Raw genomic sequence first — 24,194 nt, forward strand, 5'->3', positions numbered from 1 at the left:
TAACTATCCTGGATGAGAGTGTTATCAGCCTGCTCAATAGTATTAGGGCCTCTGTCTTGTGTTGGGGGACACAGCAGAGGAAGTAAACCCCTGTTCTTACATGAAATGCAGCTTCTACAGCACAGGCTTGGATTATTTGAAAAAAATCACGTGGTCTGCATACAGTTTTGTCCTCTGTTACTTTAAATAATTCTTCACCTCTTTGTTTTTTATTGGTATTTAGCTTACTAGATACTGCATTCCATGAATTCTTATGCTATCATTTTCTAAGGCAAGAATCTTATGTAATATTTTAAAGGGACTTGATTTCAGTGACTTCTTTTTGAAGTCCAGCCTTACACTGACAAAGGAAGTCAACGACATTAGAAGGAAAGAGTATGACGTTCTGTGCAAGCACGTGTCTGACGTTCTGTGTGAGCAGTGTCTGACGTTCTGTGTGAGCAGTGTCTGACGTTCTGTGTGAGCAGTGTCTGACGGTCTGTGTGAGCACGTGTCTGACGTTCTGTGTGAGCAGTGTCTGACGGTCTGTATGAACACGTATCTGACGTTCTGTGTGAGCAGTGTCTGACGGTCTGTGTGAGCTCGTATCTGACGTTCTGTATGAACACGTATCTGACGTTCTGTGCGAGCACGTATCTGACGTTCTGTATGAACACGTATCTGACGTTCTGTGCAAGCACGTGTCTGACGTTCTGTGTGAGCACGTGTCTGACGTTCTGTGTGAGCAGTGTCTGACGTTCTGTGTGAGCAGTATCCTACGTTCTGTGTGAGCAGTATCTGACGTTCTGTATGAACACGTATCTGACGTTCTGTGTGAGCAGTGTCTGACGGTCTGTGTGGCACGTATCTGACGTTCTGTATGAACACGTATCTGACGTTCTGTGCGAGCACGTATCTGACGTTCTGTGCGAGCATGTATCTGACGTTCTGTATGAACACGTATCTGACGTTCTGTGCGAGCACGTATCTGACGTTCTGTATGAACACGTATCTGACGTTCTGTGCGAGCACGTATCTGACGTTCTGTATGAACACGTATCTGACGGTCTGTGTGAGCACGTGCCTGATGTTCTGTGTGAGCACGTGCCTGACGTTCTGTGTGAACATGTATCAGACGTTCTGTGTGAGCACGTGCCTGATGTTCTGTGTGAGCAGTGCCTGATGTTCTGTGTGAGCACGTGCCTGACGTTCTGTGTGAACATGTATCAGACGTTCTGTGTGAGCATGCATTTGTCTGGCGGGGGTTTGTTCCAAAATACTAGTTTGTTGAAATGTTAAGATAAGTTTGCTGAAACAAAACGTTCTCATACTATAGTTGCATTTACTAGGATGAAGGTGTGCATTGGGGAGAGGGGAACCATGAAAATATGTGCTAAAATTCAATTCCCGTGCTTTAAATATTTTCAACTAGTAGGTATAATAAAATTCTCTCCTAATAAAATGCACCCATCCAACTTAAATATAAATGCTCATTTTACAAAAGCATTTATAAGAAATATATTTAACTCTTTTAAGCTTTGGGAAAGTTAAGCTAAAAGGGAAAGGAAATATTGTTTGATTTCTACTGAAATGGCTGACCTACAAAGGCCAATGATGCCAGGAATGGGCGAGGCTATGAGCAAACCTCACTCTTGTTCATGGCAGCGAAAAATGACGCAGTCGTTGCGGAAGTGTGTGGCATGCTCTCACCTCATCCCCTGCAAGCCCTGATGTTGGTGCACATCCCCTGAGACTCAGGCTGAGGGCTGACAGTGCCTTTAATAAAATGAACAGCACAAACTGGAGTAAGCACTGGAAAATGAGGCTGCGCTTCTGTGGCTCAGGACAGAACATGGTCTGCTTGAGCAAGTGACCTCAGAGCACACGAGAACAAAACAACAAAAGAGCAGGGAAGTGAGACTGTCTAACTGCAGATTTTAACATCCTTTTTCATAAATTTCAGTTTAAAAAAACCTCCCGTCTTAATAAAGACAGAGGACCTAGAAAAGTTGTCTGTTAGAAGCACTGCAATGTTGCTTATGGAATGACCTCCCTTTGGTCCTGGCTGCTTTAGTCCATATCTGTGTGCTAAAGGGTTGAGAATGCTCTCAGCTAGTGTAGCTCAGATGTAGGAAAATTATGCTCCAATTTTGTGTGATTAGCGAGAAACCGGGCTCTGCTTTCACATTATGTTGCAAAGCTACACTTTGCGGGGGGAGGGTATTCTGTCGTGAATTCCCTTCAGTCTGTCCTGGTGATGTGAAATTGCTCAGGTCAATATAGCACCATCCTTTCTACTGGTGCTGTTCATGGAAAAGCCACGCACAAGGCCATTTTATTTTGGTGATCGATCATATCTGCAATTCATTTTATCTATTTCCATTCTTTTGTTCATGCAGAATTGTCATGTTTCATTTTTAAGTTTACCCTGAATCTTTACAAGAATGGTATTTAGACTACCGGGGACAGTTCATTTCACCAGGACAGTATTTGAAGCTTTACTGTCAGTGAGGAATCAGAATTTGTGCCAGAATTTCCTTTTGGTGGCTGTTTAAGGGCGTGAGCCACAAAGCCATCAGTAAGACGCTGAATTTTATTCCCATGGTAATTTCCATGTTTCTATAGTTCTTTCCTTTTGTTTTCTGTTTTAACCTACCTCTTTACATTTCATTCCAAAATAAAGGTTTGTGTTCCTCACAACCTTGTTACCTAAAGCTGCTTGAGAAATGGATTTCTTGGGTGGAAAATGTACCATCGAGGTTAGACACATCTGGAAGGAAGGATTTATGGAGAACTTGTATTTCTCCTAATCGAGCTCCTCAGCGATTCCCAGAAGGTGGACATGACCACAGTCACCAGTGACCTGGTGGGAGGGAGTGTGCTGCTAGGGCTGAGCACTCCCGGGTTTGTTCTCTGCCTGTTGACCTGTTTGGGGCCTCTACTGCTCAGCACTACAGAAAGAGGCTTCTCCAATGAGGGCCGAGACAAATGAATCTATGGTTAGCATCAAATCATTTGTTGTCAGTTTACTTTGTCTGTTTAGCAGAATAATAGTTAGAGGTTCTCACCTAGGCCTAGGACCTGTATAGCCAGGCTCTGAGATTCTCCCCTAGGGCCTAGAACCTGTCTACCCACAGGCTCTGAGGTTCTCCCCTAGGGCCTAAGACCTGTCTAGTCAGGCTCTGAGATTCTCCCCTAGGACGTAGGACCTGCCTACCCATAGGCTCTGAGGTTCTCCCCTAGGCCTAGGACCTGCCTACCCACAGGCTCTGAGGTTCTCCCCTAGGGCCTAAGACCTGTCTAGTCAGGCTCTGAGGTTCTCCCCTAGGGCTTAGTACCTGCCTAGCCACAGACTCTGAGGTTCTCCCCTAGGGCTTAGTACCTCCCTAGCCACAGACTCTGAGGTTCTCCCCTAGGGCTTAGTACCTGCCTAGCCACAGACTCTGAGGTTCTCCCCTAGGGCTTAGTACCTCCCTAGCCACAGACTCTGAGGTTCTCCCCTAGGGCCTAGAAACTGTCTGGCTAGCCACAGGTTCTAGGGCCTGGTTACAATACCAGGCATGAGCGCCATTTTGTGGAGTGGACCTTAAACCAAAAGGGAAACATTTCCTCCTTCTCTCTCTCTACCGTTTCACTACTGTGTCCAGATTAAGAAAGATACTTACCGCCAGGAGGAGATCTCTGTACTTGCATTCAAGTGGAGAGATTCTGCCTGATTTTAATGTTACCCTTCTCTTTATTTTTCATCATAATTGGTTTCTAAATATGAAAAATTTCATGGCATGCTATAGTGTAGTATAAAATATCAATGAAATAAAAATTAAGGGAAATAAATTTCCTGATATTTTCAAACATACTCTTATCTCTAAGTAAAATTTAACAATCTGATTTTCATAAATCTATTCCTTTCCTATCAGATAGTGATTATGAGTCTGTTTGTTTTAAACCTTTATCTGGAAAAACAAGTGACTATGTTTTTTGAAGACAGTTTCAATTGTTTCTAAGAAATGCTTAGCTAATAGAAATTATGTGATAAATAACTATAGATCTTATGAGAAATCACTGTCTTAATTGATTAAGTAACTCAGGTTCTTTTATAGAGTTTATCAGATGAAACTTAAACAACAAAATTTAAATTTGAAAGGTAAAAATTGCTTATTTTCTTAAGATTTCTGTATTTTTATTTTCAGATAGTGTGTGTGTTTTATGCTTTGGGTACGAAGGTAACTGCTTTTCTTGTCATAACAAAATAGAATACGAAAGTAGGTTAAGGAAGAAATTGTGCCTCACAGGTTGAGGGTACAGTTGTGGGAAAAGCATGGTGGTGGGAGAGAAAGGTAGTTGCTCACATGGTGTCCAGTAAGGAAGCAGAGAGACTGAGGTGACTGCTCACATGGTGTCCAGTAAGGAAGCAGAGAGACTGAGGTGACTGCTCACATGGTGTCCAGTAAGGAAGCAGAGAGGCTGAGGTGACTGCTCACATGGTGTCCAGTCAGGAAGCAGAGAGGCTGAGGTGACTGCTCACATTGTATCCACAGTCAGGAAGCAGAGAGACTGAGGTGACTGCTCACATTGTGTCCACAGTCAGGAAGCAGAGAGACTGAGGTGACTGCTCACAATGTGTCCACAGTCAGGAAGCAGAGAGACTGAGGTTACTGTTCACATTGTGTCCAGTCAGGAAGCAGAGAGACTGAGGTGACTGCTCACATTGTATCCACAGTTAGGAAGCAGAGAGACTGAGGTTACTGTTCACATTGTGTCCACAGTCAGGAAGCAGAGAGCCAGGTGACTGCTCACATGGTGTTCACAGTTGATGGAGGAAGGTCATTGGTTAAATAAAAAGAAACTGCTTGGTCCTCATTGGTTAGAAGATAGGTGGGAGGAGTAAACAGAACAGAACGCTGGGAGGAAGAGGAAGTGAGCTCAGACTCGACAGCTCTCCGCTCGGGAGCAGACGCCTCAGAGAGACGCCATGCTCCTCTCTCCTGGGCAGACGCACGCAATGAAGCAAGCCGCCAGGCTAGACATGCTGAATCTTTCCTGGTAAGACCGGTGCTCACGGATTATTAGAGATGGGTTGATTGGGATATCAGAATTAGCCAGTAAGGGCTAGAGCTAAAGGGCCAAGCAGTGTTTAAATGAATACAATTTGTGTGTTGTTATTTCGGGCATAAGCTAGCCGTGCAGGCGGCTCGGGTGCTGGGGACGCAGCCCCACCACTCCTATTACTACACACAGTCAGAAAGCAGAGAGGCTGAGGTGACTGCTCACATTGTGTCCACAGTCAGGAAGCAGAGAGACTGAGGGGGCTGCTCACAATGTGTCCACAGTCAGGAAGCAGAGAGACTGAGGTGATTGCCCACATGGTATCCAGTCAGAAAGCAGAGAGGCTGAGGGGGCTGCTCACATGGTGTCCACAGTCAGGAAGCAGAGAGACTGAGGTGATTGCTCACATGGTATCCAGTCAGAAAGCAGAGAGGCTGAGGTGACTGCTCACATGGTGTCCACAGTCAGGAAGCAGAGAGACTGAGGCCCCTGCTCACATTGTGTCCACAGTCAAGAAGCAGAGAGACTGAGGCTCCTGCTCACATTGTGTCCACAGTCAGGAATCAGGCAGAAAAAATGCTACTACACAGGGGCTTCCTCTTTTTCCCTCCTATTCAGTCTGGGATCATAGTTTATATATATAGGATGATGTCAGCCATGCTGAGGTGAGTCTTCCCTTCACTGTTAAACCTTTCTGGAAATACCCTCACAGACATATCCAGATGTTTGTTTTCTGTGTGATTTTATATTTTATGTCTATTCAAGTTGGTAATGAAGTTCAGGCCATGACACATAATTGTGGTTAATAATTTTGATATGCAAAGGCTGTTACTGTAACCTCTTTATTATTTTATTGTCTGAAAATATTTCCAGTTGTTTATGTTGTCTTATTAAGCTGTAAAATAGAAGATAATGAAATCTTTGAGGGGTCATCATGACCTTTCATAGAATTCTTCCATAATTAGCAGTTGTGTCTTTTATCTCATGTTCTTGTAAAGCTCTGTTGGTATTTCTAGAGAGAGCAGCTCACTTTTCATCATTACTGAGAGCTACATTTTGTGTTTTCCACAGTGGAGCTCTGGATCTCGCTCTGCAAGCTTGCTCAGTGACTCCTGCACAGTTGAGGACAGTGTCATATTTATGTGAAATGTCTTTTTTTTCTTTATTTACCATTAAAATATCTCTTGATTTAATTCAAATATACATACTTGTTTTTAAATGTTTAGTGAGTTTAAGTAGAGTTCTAGGGAAATGACAGAATTTTCATCTTGTGAGGGTCACAAAATGTATTACTATCTGCTTGGAGAGAGGCCTAAGCAGTCCAATAATGAATAAGACCGGGGCATAAAAAATTGATAAAACTAGGCAACGCGGCCGGACCACCGGGCGGCGGAACGCAACGCGGCCGGACCACCGGGCGGCGGAACGCAACGCGGCCGGACCACCGGGCGGCGGAACGCAACGCGGCCGGACCACCGGGCGGCGGAACGCGGCCGGACCACCGGGCGGCGGAACTCGGCCGGAGGACGCCCAGCGCAGCCGGCGGGGACCCACTGGGACCAGAGCGGCAGCAGAGGACACAGGCTGCTGGCGGCGGGAACCGTCCCAGCAGGAGAAGCCGGCTGCAGGGACCGCGCGCGCAACACCAAGAACAGATCGCCCCACTACAATTAAACCAAAGAGGTAGGCCTTCGGTTGGGGAGGTCCCTGGCAAAGGAGGAGCCGGGTCCTATTCCTGAAGACCTTTCTGAGGGGTGAGAGGGATCTTGGCCCCCGGCAGGAACCAGGAAACAGAGCAAGGGCATTTTGTAAGAGGAGCCCCTGGCCAGCAGGGGAACCTGAACCAGTTTTAAAAGACCCCTTAGATAGCATCGATAGGAGGATATGGGCAGGCGCCAAGGAAAGAATTCACCCAATAATCTGAAAAACAACATGAAAACACCAGAACCCAACGATCTTACAACAGAAGGTCTCCAACACCATAACACAGAAGAAGTGGAAAAAATTGACTTTATGAAAGCTGTAGAGTCCCTTAAACAACATGTGAAAAATGCCCTTATAGAAATGGATGAGAAGTATAACCAAAAATTTGAAGAAATGAGTAAATACGTACATAATACCCTGGGAAACCAAGAAAGAACGATCAAACAGGTAATGGAAACAGTTCAAGAATTGAAAACTGAAATGGAAGCAAGGAAGAAAACACAAACTGAGGCCCAGCTGGATATGGAAAATCTAGGTCAACGAGCAGAGCCTACAGAAACAAGCATAATCAATAGAATACAAGAAATAGAAGAGAGAATCTCAGATTCTGAGGACAACATAGAGAAAATAAACGCTCTGATCAAAGAAAACTGCAAAGCCAACAAATTCTCATCACAAAACATTCAGGAAATATGGGACACAATAAAAAGACCAAATCTAAGAATAATAGGAATAGAAGAAGGAGAAGAGTCACAGCTCAAAGGCCCAGAAAATATTTTGAACAAAATTATGGAAGAAAACTTTCCCAACATAAAGAAAGATATTCCTTTGAATATTCAAGAAGCATATAGAACACCAAACAGACTGGATCAAAGGAAAACATCCCCTCGCCATATAATAATCAAAACACAAAATATACAGGTTAAAGAAAGAATACTAAGAGCTGCAAAGGAAAAAGGCCAAGTAACTTATAAAGGTAAACCGATCAGACTTACACCTGATTTCTCTATGGAAACAATGAAAGCCAGAAGGTCCTGGATAGAAGTACTGCAGAAGCTAAGAGACCATGGATGCAAGCCCAGACTACTATACCCAGCCAAGCTTTCGTTCACTATAAATGGAGAAATCAAGACATTCCAGGATAAAAACAAATTTAAACAATATGTAGCCACGAATCCAGCCCTACAGAAAGTAATAGAAGGAAAATCGCAACCCAAGGAATCCAACATTGCCAACACTGCTTACAATAACTCAGGCATCTAGCGACCCTTCACTAGCACAACTCAAAGAAGGGAGACATACAAATTCTACTTCCAAAAACAATAAGAATATCTGGCGTAAACAACCACTGGTCATTAATATCACTTAATATTAATGGTCTCAATTCACCTATAAAAAGGCACAGGCTAAGAGATTGGATACGAAAACAGGATCCAACATTCTGCTGTTTGCAAGAAACACATCTCAACCACAAAGACAGGCATCTACTCAGAGTAAAGGGCTGGGAAAAGATCTTTCAAGCAAATGGTCCTAAGAAAAAAGCAGGTGTGGCCATATTAATTTCTAACAAAACTGACTTCAAACTAAAATCAATCCGAAGAGATCGAGATGGACACTTTATACTCATAACAGGAACAATTTGTCAGGATGAAGTCTCAATCCTGAATATTTACGCCCCTAATATAAAAGCACCCACGTATGTAAAAGAAATATTAATAGAACTCAAGGCAGACATAAAACCACACACACTAGTAGTAGGAGACTTCAATACACCTCTCTCAGCAATGGACAGGTCAATCAGACAGAAACCTAATAGAGAAGTAAGAGAACTACTGGAGGTAATGAAGCAAATGGACTTAACAGACATCTATAGAACATTCCACCCAAATAGGAAAGAATATACCTTCTTCTCTGCAGCCCATTGTCTGGAGGCATTACGATCCCTGACTTCAAACTCTATTACAGAGCTACAGTATTGAAAACAGCTTGGTAATGGCATAAAAACAGAGAAGTCGACCAATGGAATCGAATAGAAGACCCTGACATTAACCCACAAACCTATGAACACCTGATTTTCGATAAAGGAGCTAAAAGTATACAATGGAAAAAAGAGAGCATCTTCAACAAATTGTGCTGGCAAAACTGGATGTCAACCTGTAGAAGAATGAAAATAGATCCATATCTATCACCATGCACAAAACTCAAGTCCAAATGGATTAAAGACCTCAATATCAGTATGAACACAGTAAACCTGATAGAAGAGAAAGTGGGAAGTACTCTACAACACATGGGCACAGGAGACCACTTCTTACGTATAACCCCAGCAGCACAGACATTAAGGACCTCATTGAATAAATGGGACCTCCTGAGACTGAGAAGCTTCTGTAAAGCAAAGGACACTGTCACTAAGACACAAAGGCAACCCACCAACTGGGAGAAGATCTTCACCAACCCCGCAACTGACAAAGGTCTGATCTCCAAAATATATAAAGAACTCAGGAAACTAGACCGTAAAAGGCTAATCAACCCAATTATAAAATGGGGCATTGAGCTGAACAGAGAATTCTCAACAGAAGAACTTCAAATGGCCAAAAGACACTTAAGGTCATGCTCAACTTCCTTAGCGATCAGGGAAATGCAAATCAAGACAACTTTAAGATACCATCTTACACCTGTCAGAATGGCTAAAATGAAAAATACCAATGATAGCCTTTGTTGGAGAGGTTGTGGAGAAAGGGGTACACTCATCCATTGCTGGTGGGAATGCAAACTTGTGCAACCACTTTGGAAGGCAGTATGGCGGTTTCTCAGGAAATTCGGGATCAACTTACCCCTGGACCCAGCAATACCACTCTTGGGAATATACCCAAGAGAGGCCTTATCATACAACAAAAGTATATGCTCTACAATGTTCATAGCAGCATTGTTTGTGATAGCCAGAAACTGGAAACAACCTAGATGCCCTTCAATGGAAGAATGGATGAAGAAAGTATGGAATTTATACATATTAGAGTACTACTCAGCAATAAAAAACAAGGACTTCATGAATTTTGCATACAAATGGATGGAAATAGAAAACACTATCCTGAGTGAGGTAAGCCAGACCCAAAAAGAGGAACATGGGATGTACTCACTCATATTTGGTTTCTAGCCATAAACCAAGGACATTGAGCTTATAATTAGTGATCCTAGAGAAGCTAAATAAGGAGAACCCAAAGAAAAACATATAGGCATCCTCCTGAATATTAACCTTCAGCAAGCGATGAAAGGAGACAGAGACAGAGACCTAAATTGGAGCACAGGACTGAAATCTCAAGGTCCAAATCAGGAGCAGAAAGAGAGAGAGCACGAGCATGGAACTCAGGACCGCGAGGGGTGCACCCACACATTGAGACAATGGGGATGTTCTATTGGGAACTCACCAAGGCCAGCTGGCCTGGGTCTGGAAAAGCCTGGGATAAAACCGGACTCTCTGAACATAGCGGACAATGAGGACTACTGAGAACTCAAGAACAAGGGCAATGGGTTTCTGATCCTACTGCACGCACTGGCTTTGTGGGAGCCTAGGCAGTTTGGATGCTCAACTTACTAGACCTGGATGGAGGTGGGGGTTCCTTGGACTTCCCACAGGACAGGGAACCCTGATTGCTTTTCGGGCTGGGGGGGAGACTTAATTGGGGGAGGGGGAGGGAAATGGGAGGCGGTGGCGGGGAAGAGACAGAAATCTTTAATAAATAAATAAATTAAAAATAAAAAAAAATTGATAAAACTAAACTGCACCCTCTAAAGTACAGTTCTAAATTTCACGAGAAATAACAACCACAGTGAATATGTCTGGACAGCCTGGAAGAAACCACCATATGCCTGTGATGACAGGCCCTACCTGTGGAGTCAGCCTCTCTAGGCTCTGCAGGTGTTTCTCTTCTGCATCTCCTGTCCACATAGAATCCATGCAATTAATTTTCATTCCTCTAATTAGGTTGTTGTTGCACCAGTTCTAATTGGTCTTAATAATAAAAACCTGGAGCCAGACATCAGGGTAAATGCTGAAAGATCAATGAGACAAAGGAGCAAGCCACAGCCAACTCTGACCTTGCTAACTCCTCAGCTGAAAAAGGGCTGAGCTCCTGCCTCTTCCTTCTGCCCAGCTATATCACTTCCTGTCTGTCTGTACAGACCTCCAGACCTCTATGGTTAACTAGTGGCTAGATCCACCCTCTGCTCTTCAGGCAAGCTTTATTTGTTAGAGCCATAGACAAATGGTTTTATTTTAATCCTGGCACTGTTGACAATTTGGCCTGCATGATTCTGCATTGTGGAAGGCCATCCTCTGAGCTTCTGGATGGCTGGCATCACCTTAACCTCTAGACGCCAGCAACAGCTTCCTAGCACCAGTGATAAGGAGGTATCCCTGAGAGTACACCTGAGAACCACAGGTGTCCTAGTTCTTGACATATGCTAATAACTCAATAAGTATTTGTGGAACATGAATAAATAAATTGTGATTCTTCTAAAATGCATTTTTAACTGAAATTGCTATTATGATGAATCCACATCTGTATGCATCATGTCAAGAATATTTCCTGGGTCAGCACATCACTTCTGTAAAAAAAAAAATATTGGATATAAAATTTAGCTCTGAAGTGTGTTAGCCATTAATGGCTATAGGGGAAGAGTGTTATTTTCTCCCATTGTTCATGCTTCAGTAAATAACCTCCCACTCGAGCCCATGCAAACAACTCTAACTAAATGCAGTGGAACACACACATAAAGAAGACATGAGAGTAGAAGGGTGACCTTTTGGAAAGAAGGGTTTCAAAAAGAAAGGATGGGGATGAGAAGGCAATAGGAGCAAAAATGAATAAAATTCACTATATTCATGTTTAAACCGTGAAAGAATAAAAATGAACCAGTTAGGAAAAATCAGCTAAGAGTAAATCATTTCTGAGAATGCACAGAAAAGGGATTTAACTTCTGATCACCGTGGATTAATTTTTATGACCATTCACAGTGTCAGCAACTGGGCTTTTGCTTACTTGCTTGTTTAGTGAGTAGATATTATTAGCTTTCAGTAGTTTGGGGTTTGCAGATTTTTCAGGATTGACCTGAAATTCACTATGCTGTTTCAAAGAAGGCAGACTTCAGACTATTTCACTAACACAGTGATGTGAACCTAAACAAAACAATGAGCTGAGATTTTCTTTAAATGCTCATTTTTCATTTTATAACAACATAGCCCACAATGGCTACAAGAAGAAATATAGGAATATTCAAAGAGGTTGAGACAAGAAGGAAGCGTTGAAAGACAGAAAGAAGAGGGTGACATTAGCTGCTTTGAAATACTATCCACGGTGTAGTGTTAACAACGAAGGCGGCATTAGTCAGAGGTAGAGCACGCACGTCTGTGTAGACGTGCTTGAGAACATACTTTTGTATACAGGTGGCCTCCATGCAAGCGTGTGGTCCTGACAGATTTGGTCATAGTGTACTCCAACAGTACTGCCTAAGAGCCTTTCCTCTTTCTGGACAGCGTTCACATTTCTTTCACAAAACACAGCCCAGAAGGAACTACACATTGCAAAAGAAGAAGAGGAGGAAAAGAAAATGAAAGGAAACAGAGTTGTTTTCTTTTCGCTCTTCGAGGGCCAGCCACCCAGCTCCCAGATAAATACATGGAGACTTATTCTTACTTATGAATGCCTGGCCTTAGTTTGGCTTGTTCCTAGTCAGCTTTTCTAACTTAAATTATCCCATTTCTCTTTAACTACATTTTGCCTCTGCACTTTTTATCTTTCTTTCCTTCTTACTCTGTGGCTGGCTGTGTGGCTGGTGGCTGGACCTTGTCATCCTCGTCTCCTTTTCTTACTCCTCACTTCCTTCCCTAGATTTCTTCTCTTAGTTATTCCCTCTGCATGCCAGCCCCTCCTATTTATCTCTCCTGCATAGTTATAGGCCATTCAGCTCTTTATTAGACCATTCAGGTATTTTAAGCAGGCAAAGTAACACAGCTTCACAGAGTTAAACAAATGCAACATAAAAGAATTAAGCACATCTTTGCATCATTAAACTAATATTCCACAGCATAAATGAATATAACACATCTTAAACTAATATTCCACAACAAGAAAGGAAGGAATGAATGAAGGAACAAAGGAATGAATGAAGGAAGGAAGGAAGGAAAGAAGGAAGGAAGGAAGGAAGGAAGGAAGGAAGGAAGGAAGGAAGGAAGGAAGGAAGAGAGTCTCTAGCATTGTTTTTCATAAAGTCACTAACTAGTTCTAATGCCTTGGTCCTTATAAAGCAGCAGTTCTCGACCTGTGGGGCTCAAACGACCCTTTCACAGGGATCGCCTAAGACCATCAGAAAACACAGATCTTTAAATTATGATTCATAACAGTACAAAAATTAGTTATGAGGCAGCACTAAAAATAATTTTATGGTTGGGGGTCACCACAACATGAGGAACTGTATTAAAGGGTCACAGCATTAGAAAGGTTGAGAACCACTGTTGTAGAGGAATGGCCAGGCATTTTAAAGTACTCAGTTTCTTTTGAGCTGTTTGAGAATAATTTTGTAAGACAATCTGCCAGCCTGTGGTGGAAGCAGCCTGACCCTGTATGGTGTGCACCAGGCAGCAGCACTTAAATTGTGTTCATCTTCCTGAAACAAAAGAAAACAGGCCTTGCCATTCTGGGCTGTCCACAGTCCTGAATTAGCTGGAAGTTTTATTTGAGTGAAGAAAGAAAGGAGTTATGAATGAGACTCCATTTCTTCATCTTTACTGGGGAGATAATGATGCTTACTTCCAAAAATGGTGAGGTTCACAGATAATTCATGTAAGAGTGTTGGAAATGAGCCCAGTATCCAGTAAATTCTGAATACATCATGTCTGCTACTATCTAATCCAGATGGGTTTAGCATCCCAGTAAAATTCAAAATGTTAGAAAAGACGTTGGGGAAAGAGGTATTCAATATTTCAACTTAGAATGCTAAATATACCTTTGCTTCCACTCCTCTTCTCAGCCTGTTAGAGCTCAGAATGGTGACTCTGTGGGTTCCCAGGCAGTGGTGCAATGATACAGGTGGTGAAGAAGGCCACAGACAAGATCCAGGGGAGGAGGGCAAGGTTGAAAGCAGTCCATAGGGTTCAGCGTCAGGGACCAAGGACTTGCAGAATCCATGCATTTCTTGCGATGTTGTTGTGGTCCAGGACCAAGTTACCTCTCTTCTCCATCCACTGCCATATCAGTGATGGTCTGGCATGCAGACTAGGTGCCTCCTTTGAAAGTTTCAGTGTGACTTAACGTTACCTAATTTTGCAGAGCCCTGATATGAAAAGTTTCTTCACCATATTCTTTCCTTTTGTCGGTTCAGATTCTCTCTGCTTTCATGTGCAGAGAAGGAGGGCGCTGGAGAGCAGAGGCAGCGTAATATTCCAGACTGGTTCCGAGGGTTCTATTTGCCATATTTACTTACGTGTACTTAGCAGTTTTGCCTAAAAGGAGGTTTATTTCTTTTTAAAATGCTCATTTAAAGTAGTGTATATCCATAAACAACAGTAATTGAAATATCAGAAGTCAGTATTGCTTTTAAGGCTTATATCCTAAATTGGGGAATAATTTGTAGAATCATAATTTCTATCCTTAAAGTTAAGCAGAAGTTCTCTTCTAAAAACTAATTTAGATGAAACCTATGTTCTAGTTATCAGTCATATGTAATCACAAGTCCCTATGTTCACGTCATTTGTGATTTCATGAAAATAATGAAAGTCATTTATGAGACGACTTAAACAGAAAACCTGGATAATTTTTTTAAACATTTTAAGGAAACCATTTACAGGAAGAACTTTAAAACATTGTTCATTTTAATGCCCATCTGACACACTCATTTCCAGCTGTGCAATGGAGGGTCGGTGACGGAGCTTGTGAAAGGACTTCTGAAGAGGGGAGAGAGAATGAGCGAGCCTATAATTGCATATATTTTACATGAAGCACTAATGGTAAGGACATTTGAATTCTTTGTACAATAATTAGAAAGTAGTTATAACTAAATAAAATGTAGATCCTACTTAAAAAGTAAAACCACATTAGTATTGACTAATACAGGGTCACATGCAGTCTGGGTGTTAAGCATAGACAATTTGGGTTTTTCATTAGAAGTCAACTTTGTTTTGATGGGCTTCTGATTTCTGCTCTTAGGTATTATTTTAATTTTTATAGATAAATATAGAATATATTTTTTTCTAGTAGTTATATTTTTATTTGCCACTATCTTAAATAAGTGTATTTAAAATGTTTTCCTTTTTGGAAATCAACAATTTTTTAAGACTGGAGGGCCAGCAAGAGGACTCAACAGGTAAAGTGCTTTGCTGTCAGACATGACGACCTGAGTTTAATCCTAGAACCCATATAGTGGAAGAAGACTTGCTGTGCAACAATGGTCTGTACCCTATCAACTGTATTTTGATAAAATGCTGATTGGCCAGTAGCCAGGCAGGAAGTAGAGGCAGGGTGACGAGAACAGGAGAATGCTGAGAAGATGAAGTCTAGTCTGCAGTCATCACCCAGATGCAGAGGAAGCAAGATGTGACTGCCTCGCCGAAAAAGGTACCAAGCCACGTGGCTAACACAGGCAAGAATTATGGGCTAGTATAAGTTTTATAAGAGTTAATAAGAAGCCTGAGCTACTAGGTCAATCAGCTTATAATTAATGTAGACCTCTGTGTGTTTCCTTTGAGACTGAATGATTGCAGGACCACATAGGACAGAAAACTTGGCCAACAAAAACTGACTCCCACAAGTTGTTCTCTGATTTCTGCATGCTTGAACATGCACATGTGTGCATGCACACGTGTGCACAAAGAAATTACTGCAAATATCATTAAAAAGTGTAGAGATTTTTGGTGAAAGCTGAGGTGTGTGATTTTCTATATAGTCCTAGTTGGAAATGATACATTTAGGTTTGACTAACTCAATGTAAAATCTTAGTATTTGAACACTGATTTTAACATTGGTATTGATTCTGCACAAGTGCACTGCCTTAAAAAAAATGTTTCTTTGCTTTATTCTCTTAAGAATCATTATACAATTTTCACCTTCCAGGGACTTCAACATCTTCATAACAACAAAACTATCCACCGTGATGTCAAAGGGAATAACATTCTGTTGACTGCCGAAGGTGGGGTGAAGCTGGTAGATTTTGGTAAGTTTTCCTGGAAGTGCATAAGGAGCTAGCATGATTTTTATCATTTCCTGACAGGTTTGCCTTTCTGAGTTGAGAGTAAGAAACAAATTAATATCTTTCAGTTAATTTGGCAAGTGAACCTCCCGGCTACTGAGTCACCCAGTTTAACCCCAGATCACATCTGTATATGTTAATATGTAGTTTATCCAGCAGGCCAGGCAGCATCCCAAATGGTTAAGCCTATTCTGAGAGGCCACTGCCTAGCCTCTGTTAGTGATTGCTTTTTGAAGGGACACATGTCCAAGTCCAGGATTTTGAATGAGAGGAGATCTTCAAGGATCCCAGAAGATCACTTCAAGATCACTCATCCTTAGAGGTAAGCAGGAGATACGCGAAGGATGTTCTTGAGATTCCGTGTGTCTTATCATGATGCCCAAAAGGTCTTTGTTCACCTTTGTGATCATGGTGCTCTCCTGAAGAAGGCACATCTGAGCAAGGAAAGAACTGGGGGAGGTCCTGGATGATATGATTCAACCCAAAGATCAATTACTTTTCTGCCTTCCTTTTCTCTGTTGTGTAACATAGAAAATTCCCACGTTTACCAAGCTGGTCGTTTCTGTGTGGTAACCCAAGACACTGTGTCCCTCATCTGAATAGCTGCTTTTCACTTTTAAGGTGATTCTGTACTTTGTCATGTTTGAACTTCTAAGCCTGTGACATTGGTGATAGTATTCCAGGACATCTCAATGTTGTTCTGAGACATTCTCTTCTTTCTTCTCTGTGTCCCAACTTGTGCTCCAAGATCCTATGAATTTCTTTATTTATAAATTCATCACACAATTATTTGGTCTTATAGGTAAGTTAACACACTCAGAAATGTATGTGGATAGGCAGAGTCTTTTACGATCAAGGTTGTGTCTCATTCTATTCTGGAGAATTACTGCTTTGAACATAGCAGTTCACTGAATATGAATTGAATCAACAAATTTTCTTTCATTTGGCTTTCTGAAATCTAAAGCTCAATAAATTTGACTGATTTAATTTCAAAGTTACTGTAAAGTCCAAGTCTATAGTGGTCTGGGTTACCCAAGGCTTGATTTTCAGAGCACGCATAGATCTGGATGAATAGCATATGCATCCAGTATGCCTTGCACAGCACTGTTTGTCTCACATGAACTTCTGCAGACTGCTGAGCAGCAGTGAGATTGAGAGTGGATACCTGAGTCATAAACCGGGTGCAGCCAGTCTGTGTTGCTGATGGATAATCAGGCAGGTTAATGTGTAATAAAGACTTTTGTTTGGAAATTCAAAATACTAAGAACAATGAAACACTTTACCCCCATTGTGCCACAGGAAGGACCATTATTCTACCTAGAAAATAATGCTTTCTCCATTCTAAGACATACCCTGTGGAGAACTTGATACTGAACTTAAGAGCTTGCTCTCAGATGCATAATCTGTATTAACAGATGTTTAAAAACAAGTATAAACATCTCCAGACATTAAAGAAAAATCTGAGAAGCCAGTGGCCTTGACAAACGTATTTTCAGAGGTATTTTCCAAAGTCTATTAAAATAATATATATTATAGCTAGATTACAAGTAAGGTAGTTGCTCTTTGTGTTGTTTGTTTGATTATTTGTTTGTTTTGTTTAGAGTTTTAAACCTTGTATCTTCTGGAAAAGCACTGTGTTAAACTTTGCTCCCAGCCCTAGGTAACCTTGTATTAAACATCGTTACAAATACATGGATAAGAACAAAACAAGAGCTTTGGTTTTAGATTATTTTGTTTGTAGACTTTCAGCGATCATCAGAAAATAGGGCCAGTTGTCTATTAAATGTGCTCTTGGTGTCCAATGCCCAAGGCACATTATTTGCATGTATGATACTGTTTATACATAAACATTTTCCATGGTAAGCGGATATCTAATTTGGTTCTCTAAAATGGACCATAGGGCTTTTTATGATTACAAACTCGAGGTGGTAGGTATATATATGTAACAATTCTCATTGAAAGAAGAAATTATAAGATGTAATAAAGCACAAACTACAATATCAAACCCAAGAGCAACATCCTCATTTGATGAGTAAATCAAATTTTCTGAGATGGATTCTTCTTGGAGCAATAGGATTTAGAATAAATCTTACTTTAATTTCTTGCGTCCTAAAGTATACTCAGAGCTCATTAGGGTCGCTGAAGATAGTGGCTGTTAGTCAGGTCATATACTTAGATCTAAGGATTCAGAACTAGGTACCACCAGGAAAAGAGAACATGCACTGCTTGTCTTTCTGGGTCAGGGTAACTTCACTCAGTAAAATATGTGTGCTTCCATCCATTTACCTAAAAGTTCCACGATGACATTTTTCTTTGCAGATGAGTATTACTCCATAGTGTATATGTACCACATTTGCCTTCTCCATCTTTTGGAAGATAGTTAGGTTATCTCCATTTCCTAGTTATTGAAAATAGGGTAGACATCAACATGAGTGAACAAGTATATGTGGATTAGGATGGTGAGTCCTTAGGGTTTATGCCAAGGAGTGCTGTAACTGGATCATATGGTAGATTTACTTTTAGCTTTTTGGTAATTCTCTACGCCGGTTGCCAGAGTGACTGTACCAGTTAGCAATCCCACAAGCAGTGAATGAGGGGTTGATCCTCTTCCCCTACATCCTCAACAATGTGTTTTCAAGTTGTTTCCTTGGTCTTAGCCATTCCAAGCAGAGTAAGATGAAATCTCAAAATAGTTTTATTTTGCATTTTCCTAATTACTGAGAGTGTTGAACACATATTAGATGTGTTTTTATCCATTTTTATTTCCTTTTGTTTAAGAACTCTCTGTTCAGACCCACAGCTTAGTTTTTAGTTGTGGCATGTGTTTTCTTGACTCTGTCTTTTAAGTTCCTTATATATTCTGGATTTTAATCTCTGACAGATACGTAACTGGGAAAGATTTTTCTCTCACTCTCTAGGCTTCCTCTTACTTGATTGTTTCCTTAGCTTTACAGAAGCTTTTTAATTTTATGAGGAATCATGTGTCAATCATTGGCCTAATTCCTGTACAAATAGATCCTATTCAGAAAGTCTTTTCTTATGCCTGTATCTTGGAGGGTAGTGCCTACATTTTCTTCGAGTTGTTTTACATGTCATATTTCACATGGAGGTCTTTGATCCATCTGGAGTTGATTTTTTGTGCTATGTGATAGATATGCTTCTACTTTCATTCTTTTACATGTGGCAAAGCTAAATAAATTCTATAGGTTATGTATTCAGGTGTACATATAGCATTCCAGGCACTAAGGAAGGTTTGGTCATTAAGAGACATAACGACAACAACAAGTTGTCTTGGGCTGACTTCTTTACAACTATGAAACCTGGACAATGAAACGCTCCTCAGAGCAGCGGCTGAATGTGTTTGAGATGGCATGTCTCAGGAGGATTCTAGGCATCACACGAAGAAATAGACTGCACAATGATGACGTTGAGAAATATCTCCATCTACAAAAAAAAAACAAGATATGGCAAAGGCACCTTCTGCCATGTTATGAGAATGAATGATGACAGGTACCAGAAGATAGCACTGCTTGGAGGACTGCATGGGATAAGATGAAGAGGAAGACCCCAAAAATGCTGGATAGACAGTATGAAGGAAGACTGGGGAACCTTGTTATGACAATAACACAAGCATTTAAGACTGCCTGGGATAGGAACAACTGGAAACCTGGCATAAATGGGCTGTCCATGCATGCTTAAGCATTGCCAGGACATAAAATGGCAATGATGACGATGATGGATAATGATGACATGGATATATGCATACATATACATGTAACAATAATAATGAAAGGAACTGTGAAACTGGAAGGGAGGAGAAGTTAAAACTAGGAGAGTGACGGACAATAGTGATGATGTAAATGCAGTGTTCATATATGAATTGCTCAAAAATATAAGCCTATTTAAAAATAAGGATATTTACATTTCATCTCCTGTACATTACTATAGGCACAGTAACTATCTGACACTAGTTCAAATGGTTGTTCCATTATGAAATAAGAATTTCCAGGTGTCCTTTTATGTTTCTAATAAGTAGCTTTTTACTACAGCAAAGTCGGTATTATTTTAAATATTAAGAAATATAATTATACAAAAGTAGGACTTAGCTTGTTAGCAATAACCATAAGCATAGTCTGTCTGAGAACAGTTTTTGTGGTTAAGGGAGACATACAATTGTGGAAAGCCACCAGACCCCTTAGAGAGCTAGGAGACTAGTGAGCTGGTTAAAACTTTTAATGAGGTGCATCAGTGGTGATGAGTGCATGGTCAGTCAATAAACAAAATGAGCTCCCAGGAGGTAACTTCTTTAGGCAGGTCAGCTAATGTTGAAAAAGCTGTCCTTATCTAGAATATAAACTGAAAATGAGACTCGGCTTAAAGACAGCCCGCAGCCTTCCTCTTTATGGAATTTTCCCTGGGGAATGTCCTTTCTAATAGGACACTTAGCATTTTGGCACAGGAGCATGAGGTGACATCTCGTGATTTACTTAGACATCGTTCTTATGACAGAGTAGTTTATGCCTTTAAATCTCTCATTATCCACATGCCCCATTTTATATTAAATCCCTAGTGTGTAATATAGGTCAAAGCGAAGTTGTTAATAAGCCACTTGTTAGGATCAAATGAGGAAGGCACACTTGACTTTGGAGACTTCTTTCTTCCTAAGCATTCAGAAAGAACCATTAGTAGGTGGGACAGGCAAGCACTGGAAAGTTGTTACTTTTCACCCAATTTAGGTCCCAACAGAGGTCAGGAAGGTGTCCGCACTGGGAGGGGGTTAGTTATGGTACCATAGGATGTGGTCTTGGGTTCCCAAGTGGAAGAAGAAGGGCATCTATGAGGGGTGGCCATGATGATGTCAAGTGGATTTTCAGGCCTAAAGTGAGGTGGATGCAGCATCTGCATAGGGGTGGAGGTGGGGGCTAGAGACTGCAGCCTTGATATCCTCAGGAAATTAACCAGGACTTCTGCCTGATTTAGAAAGGAATTACAAATGTGGAGAAAGATAAATATATGTGTAGGTGTCAAATATAATAATACAAGCTTCATGCTCAGGAGAGGTCAACCAATACAGATTAGATAGCTTTCGTGTATTTTTTTTTAAGAGAAAGAATATAAAGTTTAGGGAGGTGAGGAAGATCTGAGAGGAGCTGGGGGAAGGGATCAAAACATAGGAAAATTTTAAAGAATAAATAAAACCATTATCTTAAAATAAAGAATGTGTATTGTGAAATGCGTATATGTGTTTATTTCTTTATCATCTCCACGAATGAGAAGCTCAGGTCTCGTCTGGATTTGGTTTAAAAATAACAATTCCCAATTAAGCAAAAGTCAGCTCCTTTAGAGGAAGAATTGTTTTAGGGTTATGTCAGATAGCCGGGGACCTACCTTGTCCAAATGTTAAACCTTCTCAATGAGTGTGGACCCATGTCAAAGGAACACAGATATCAACTTGGAGCAAGAGCCACTCATCAAAATTGCGATCATTTGAGCATTAAAATGATAATAATGTTGTAACCATAGAAATCCATTGAACAAAACAGAAGTCCATTAGTCCATACTGGCACACATATGTGCATGAATAGATGAGAGACGCAAAAACCTCCTATCACAGATAAAGACAGAAGGAATGGTGGAGCTCCAAATCATCATTCATCTCTCACCATAGTGATAATTAATTTATCCAATAGATGTCTATGTTAAAGGGTCAAATTTTGAATAAAACTAGGGTAGTCTCAGACATGACATACCTGCCCACAAAGTGTTTATTAGGCAAAAAGGTAAAAGAGAAATTTTTGGGAGGAGAAGTCTACAGACAGGTGTCAATCAAGTCAGAGTGAACATGGCTGATCACAGGAAGAATGAAATCAGTTGACCTGACGGGATGAGCCCTGTGTCACATCCATTGTATTCCTGCCAAAGCTGAAATCATGACATAATTTCCACCAGTTCAAACTGGGGAATAGTCTCTGAACTAACAGGCTTAAAATTTGACAAATGTGCAGGTTTTGAGATTCAAGGAACGATGGAGTAGCTGGCCAGACTGCAGATCACAGAGAAGGGCAACGCATGAAGAGAAGAACATGATCTTGGGTGCATTTAGGTTTTGCTGCAGTTTTGGTAGCATTGTTGAAACTCAAGGTTTGTAGATTACATGATAGAATTTATGAGTTAAAACCTAACAATTTTGATGATTACAAAGCAGGAATATCCTTGTTTGTAGTAATTACAGACTATTTAAGGATGGAAAAGACATTGTTTTGGGCCATCTACTACCAAATGAGGCAGGGCATTAAAAAAAAAAACAAAAACAAAAATGAAATGAAAATCTTGTATCTCTTTTGCCAACTTTTCACTAACTCTGGGATTAGGTCAAAATAAAAATGGAAGGCCAGGTGAGTTGGCTGTCACCTTTCATCCTGGCATTTGGAGGCGGAGGTAGAGGCAGGTAGATCTCTGTGAGTTCTAGGTCAGACTGGTCTACAAAGAAAGTTTCAGGCTAACCAGGGTTTAGTAGTGAGACCCTGTCTCTAAGAATAGTGACAACAAGCAAAACAACAAAGCAAACCAAAATTCCCTTCAGACTACGTGCCTGCTGAGACCTCTGGGTCACCATCTAGGGTCTTTACAAGAAGCAGAACTCATGTTGGCTCCTACAAGAAACCTTCCAACTTTCATTGATCTGGGAATATCTGAAAGTTTTCCCTTGTTAGGGGAGGATAATTTAGAAGATATAGAATTATTAAATAAGAGAGTTCTAACCATTTCAGTTCACTAACTCTGGCTTCACTGTTCCTGCAGAGAGATGAACTCCCAATCTTGTTGTGGGTCCGTTATGTGAAGTTACTTGTCTCATTCTGTTCCAAAATTCTGCCTCAGACAGTCTTTGTGGAGGTGGGAGGCAGGGCAGTGTCCTTTATCTCCCCTTACTTACAGTTTATTGACTTTTATATGTGCTTGTATTTGTCTTCCATAGGATTTGAAAACATTTGGGTCATTATGTTTTGAATAATCTTCCCCTTTCTCTTTTCTCCTTGGATCCAACTGTGCATCTGTGTGTCTCCATGAAGGCATCTCATGAATTCCTGGGCTCTGTTCACCACAATCTTTCATTGTGTTCACATGATTGAAAATTTCAGTTGTCTTCCTTCAAACTGACTGATTCTTATACCTGCTCAAATCTTTAAATCTTGCCACTTAAGAGTGTGTTTAGTTCCTCTTTTTTCATGACTTTGAGGAAATATCGACAGAAACAGGCTTACATTTTAAAAGCACACCCATGGTGGTAAAGGCACAGCAGAGGACATGGTGGCAGGAATATACAGGGAGGAATCCTCACACCCAGATAGACCAAGAAGCAGAGGGCAAGGAATACTAGCAACCTACTTGCTGTCTCCTTTTGACCTTTCTATCCAGCTTGGGACTGTGGCCCATACTACAATGCCACCTACATTTAATCCAGACATCCCTCTCTACTTACACCTCTCTGGAAACACTCATACAGACAACCCAAGGAGAGACCTCATAAATCCTAAAGGGCAGTGGTTTTCACCCTTCCTAATGCTGTGACCCTTTAATACAATCCTTCATGTGGTGGTGACCACCAACCATAAAATTATTTTGATTACTGCCTCATAGATGTTATTTTGGTACTGTTATGGATGGCAATTTAAATATCTGTGTTTTCCAATGGTCTTAGGCCCCCAAAGAAGTCTCAATCCGTATGTTGGGAACCACTACTCTAGGTATTTCTCAATTCAACCAATTTAACACTCAAAATTAACTATCACAATGAATTTCTTCTTAGACTTTTTTTTAAAAAATTGGTCTGTAATTTCACTGAGACCCAAGTGTTTCTGTCTTTGTTTAGTTCTCTGAGCATATTTGGATAGTCCTGTTTGAAAGCCCTTGTTTAGCAAGCCCATCGTCATTCTGTACTTTCTCAGGCATGCTTTTTTTTCTTTGCCATTATTCCCTGTGTCCTTTGTATGCCTTTAGATTTGTTTCTGCCACTGAAGCTGGTTCTTTATGTCTGGTGATATAGAAGTTCTGAAAAGCAGACTCTTCCTTTCCCAGGGTTTGCTGAGGTGAGCGTGCACACACACACACTTTGCATGCGTCTCTCTGCCAAGGGTCACCCTGAAATATAAACATAAAATCTTCTTAGGCTTGTTTCAAGTCTGTTATCTGTTTTCTCATCTAAGTCTCCACCTTTGTCTTCATTTGGG

At 41.0% G+C, this 24,194-nt stretch overlaps 1 protein-coding gene across 1 annotated transcript in view; it reads left to right on the top strand.

Annotated features, from left to right (window-relative positions):
- The window catches only part of Myo3a (myosin IIIA), a 195,238-nt gene that overhangs the window by 15,629 nt on the left and 155,415 nt on the right, over positions 1-24,194 (top strand). Inside the window, exons 3-4 of the mRNA XM_075971112.1 lie at positions 14,624-14,728; positions 15,831-15,930. Of these exons, the coding sequence (XP_075827227.1) occupies positions 14,624-14,728; positions 15,831-15,930 (205 nt within the window). The remainder of the gene's footprint in view (positions 1-14,623; positions 14,729-15,830; positions 15,931-24,194) is intronic.

The sequence above is a fragment of the Microtus pennsylvanicus genome, chromosome 4, assembly GCF_037038515.1.
Source record: "Microtus pennsylvanicus isolate mMicPen1 chromosome 4, mMicPen1.hap1, whole genome shotgun sequence".
Classification (NCBI taxonomy): Eukaryota; Metazoa; Chordata; class Mammalia; order Rodentia; family Cricetidae; genus Microtus; species Microtus pennsylvanicus.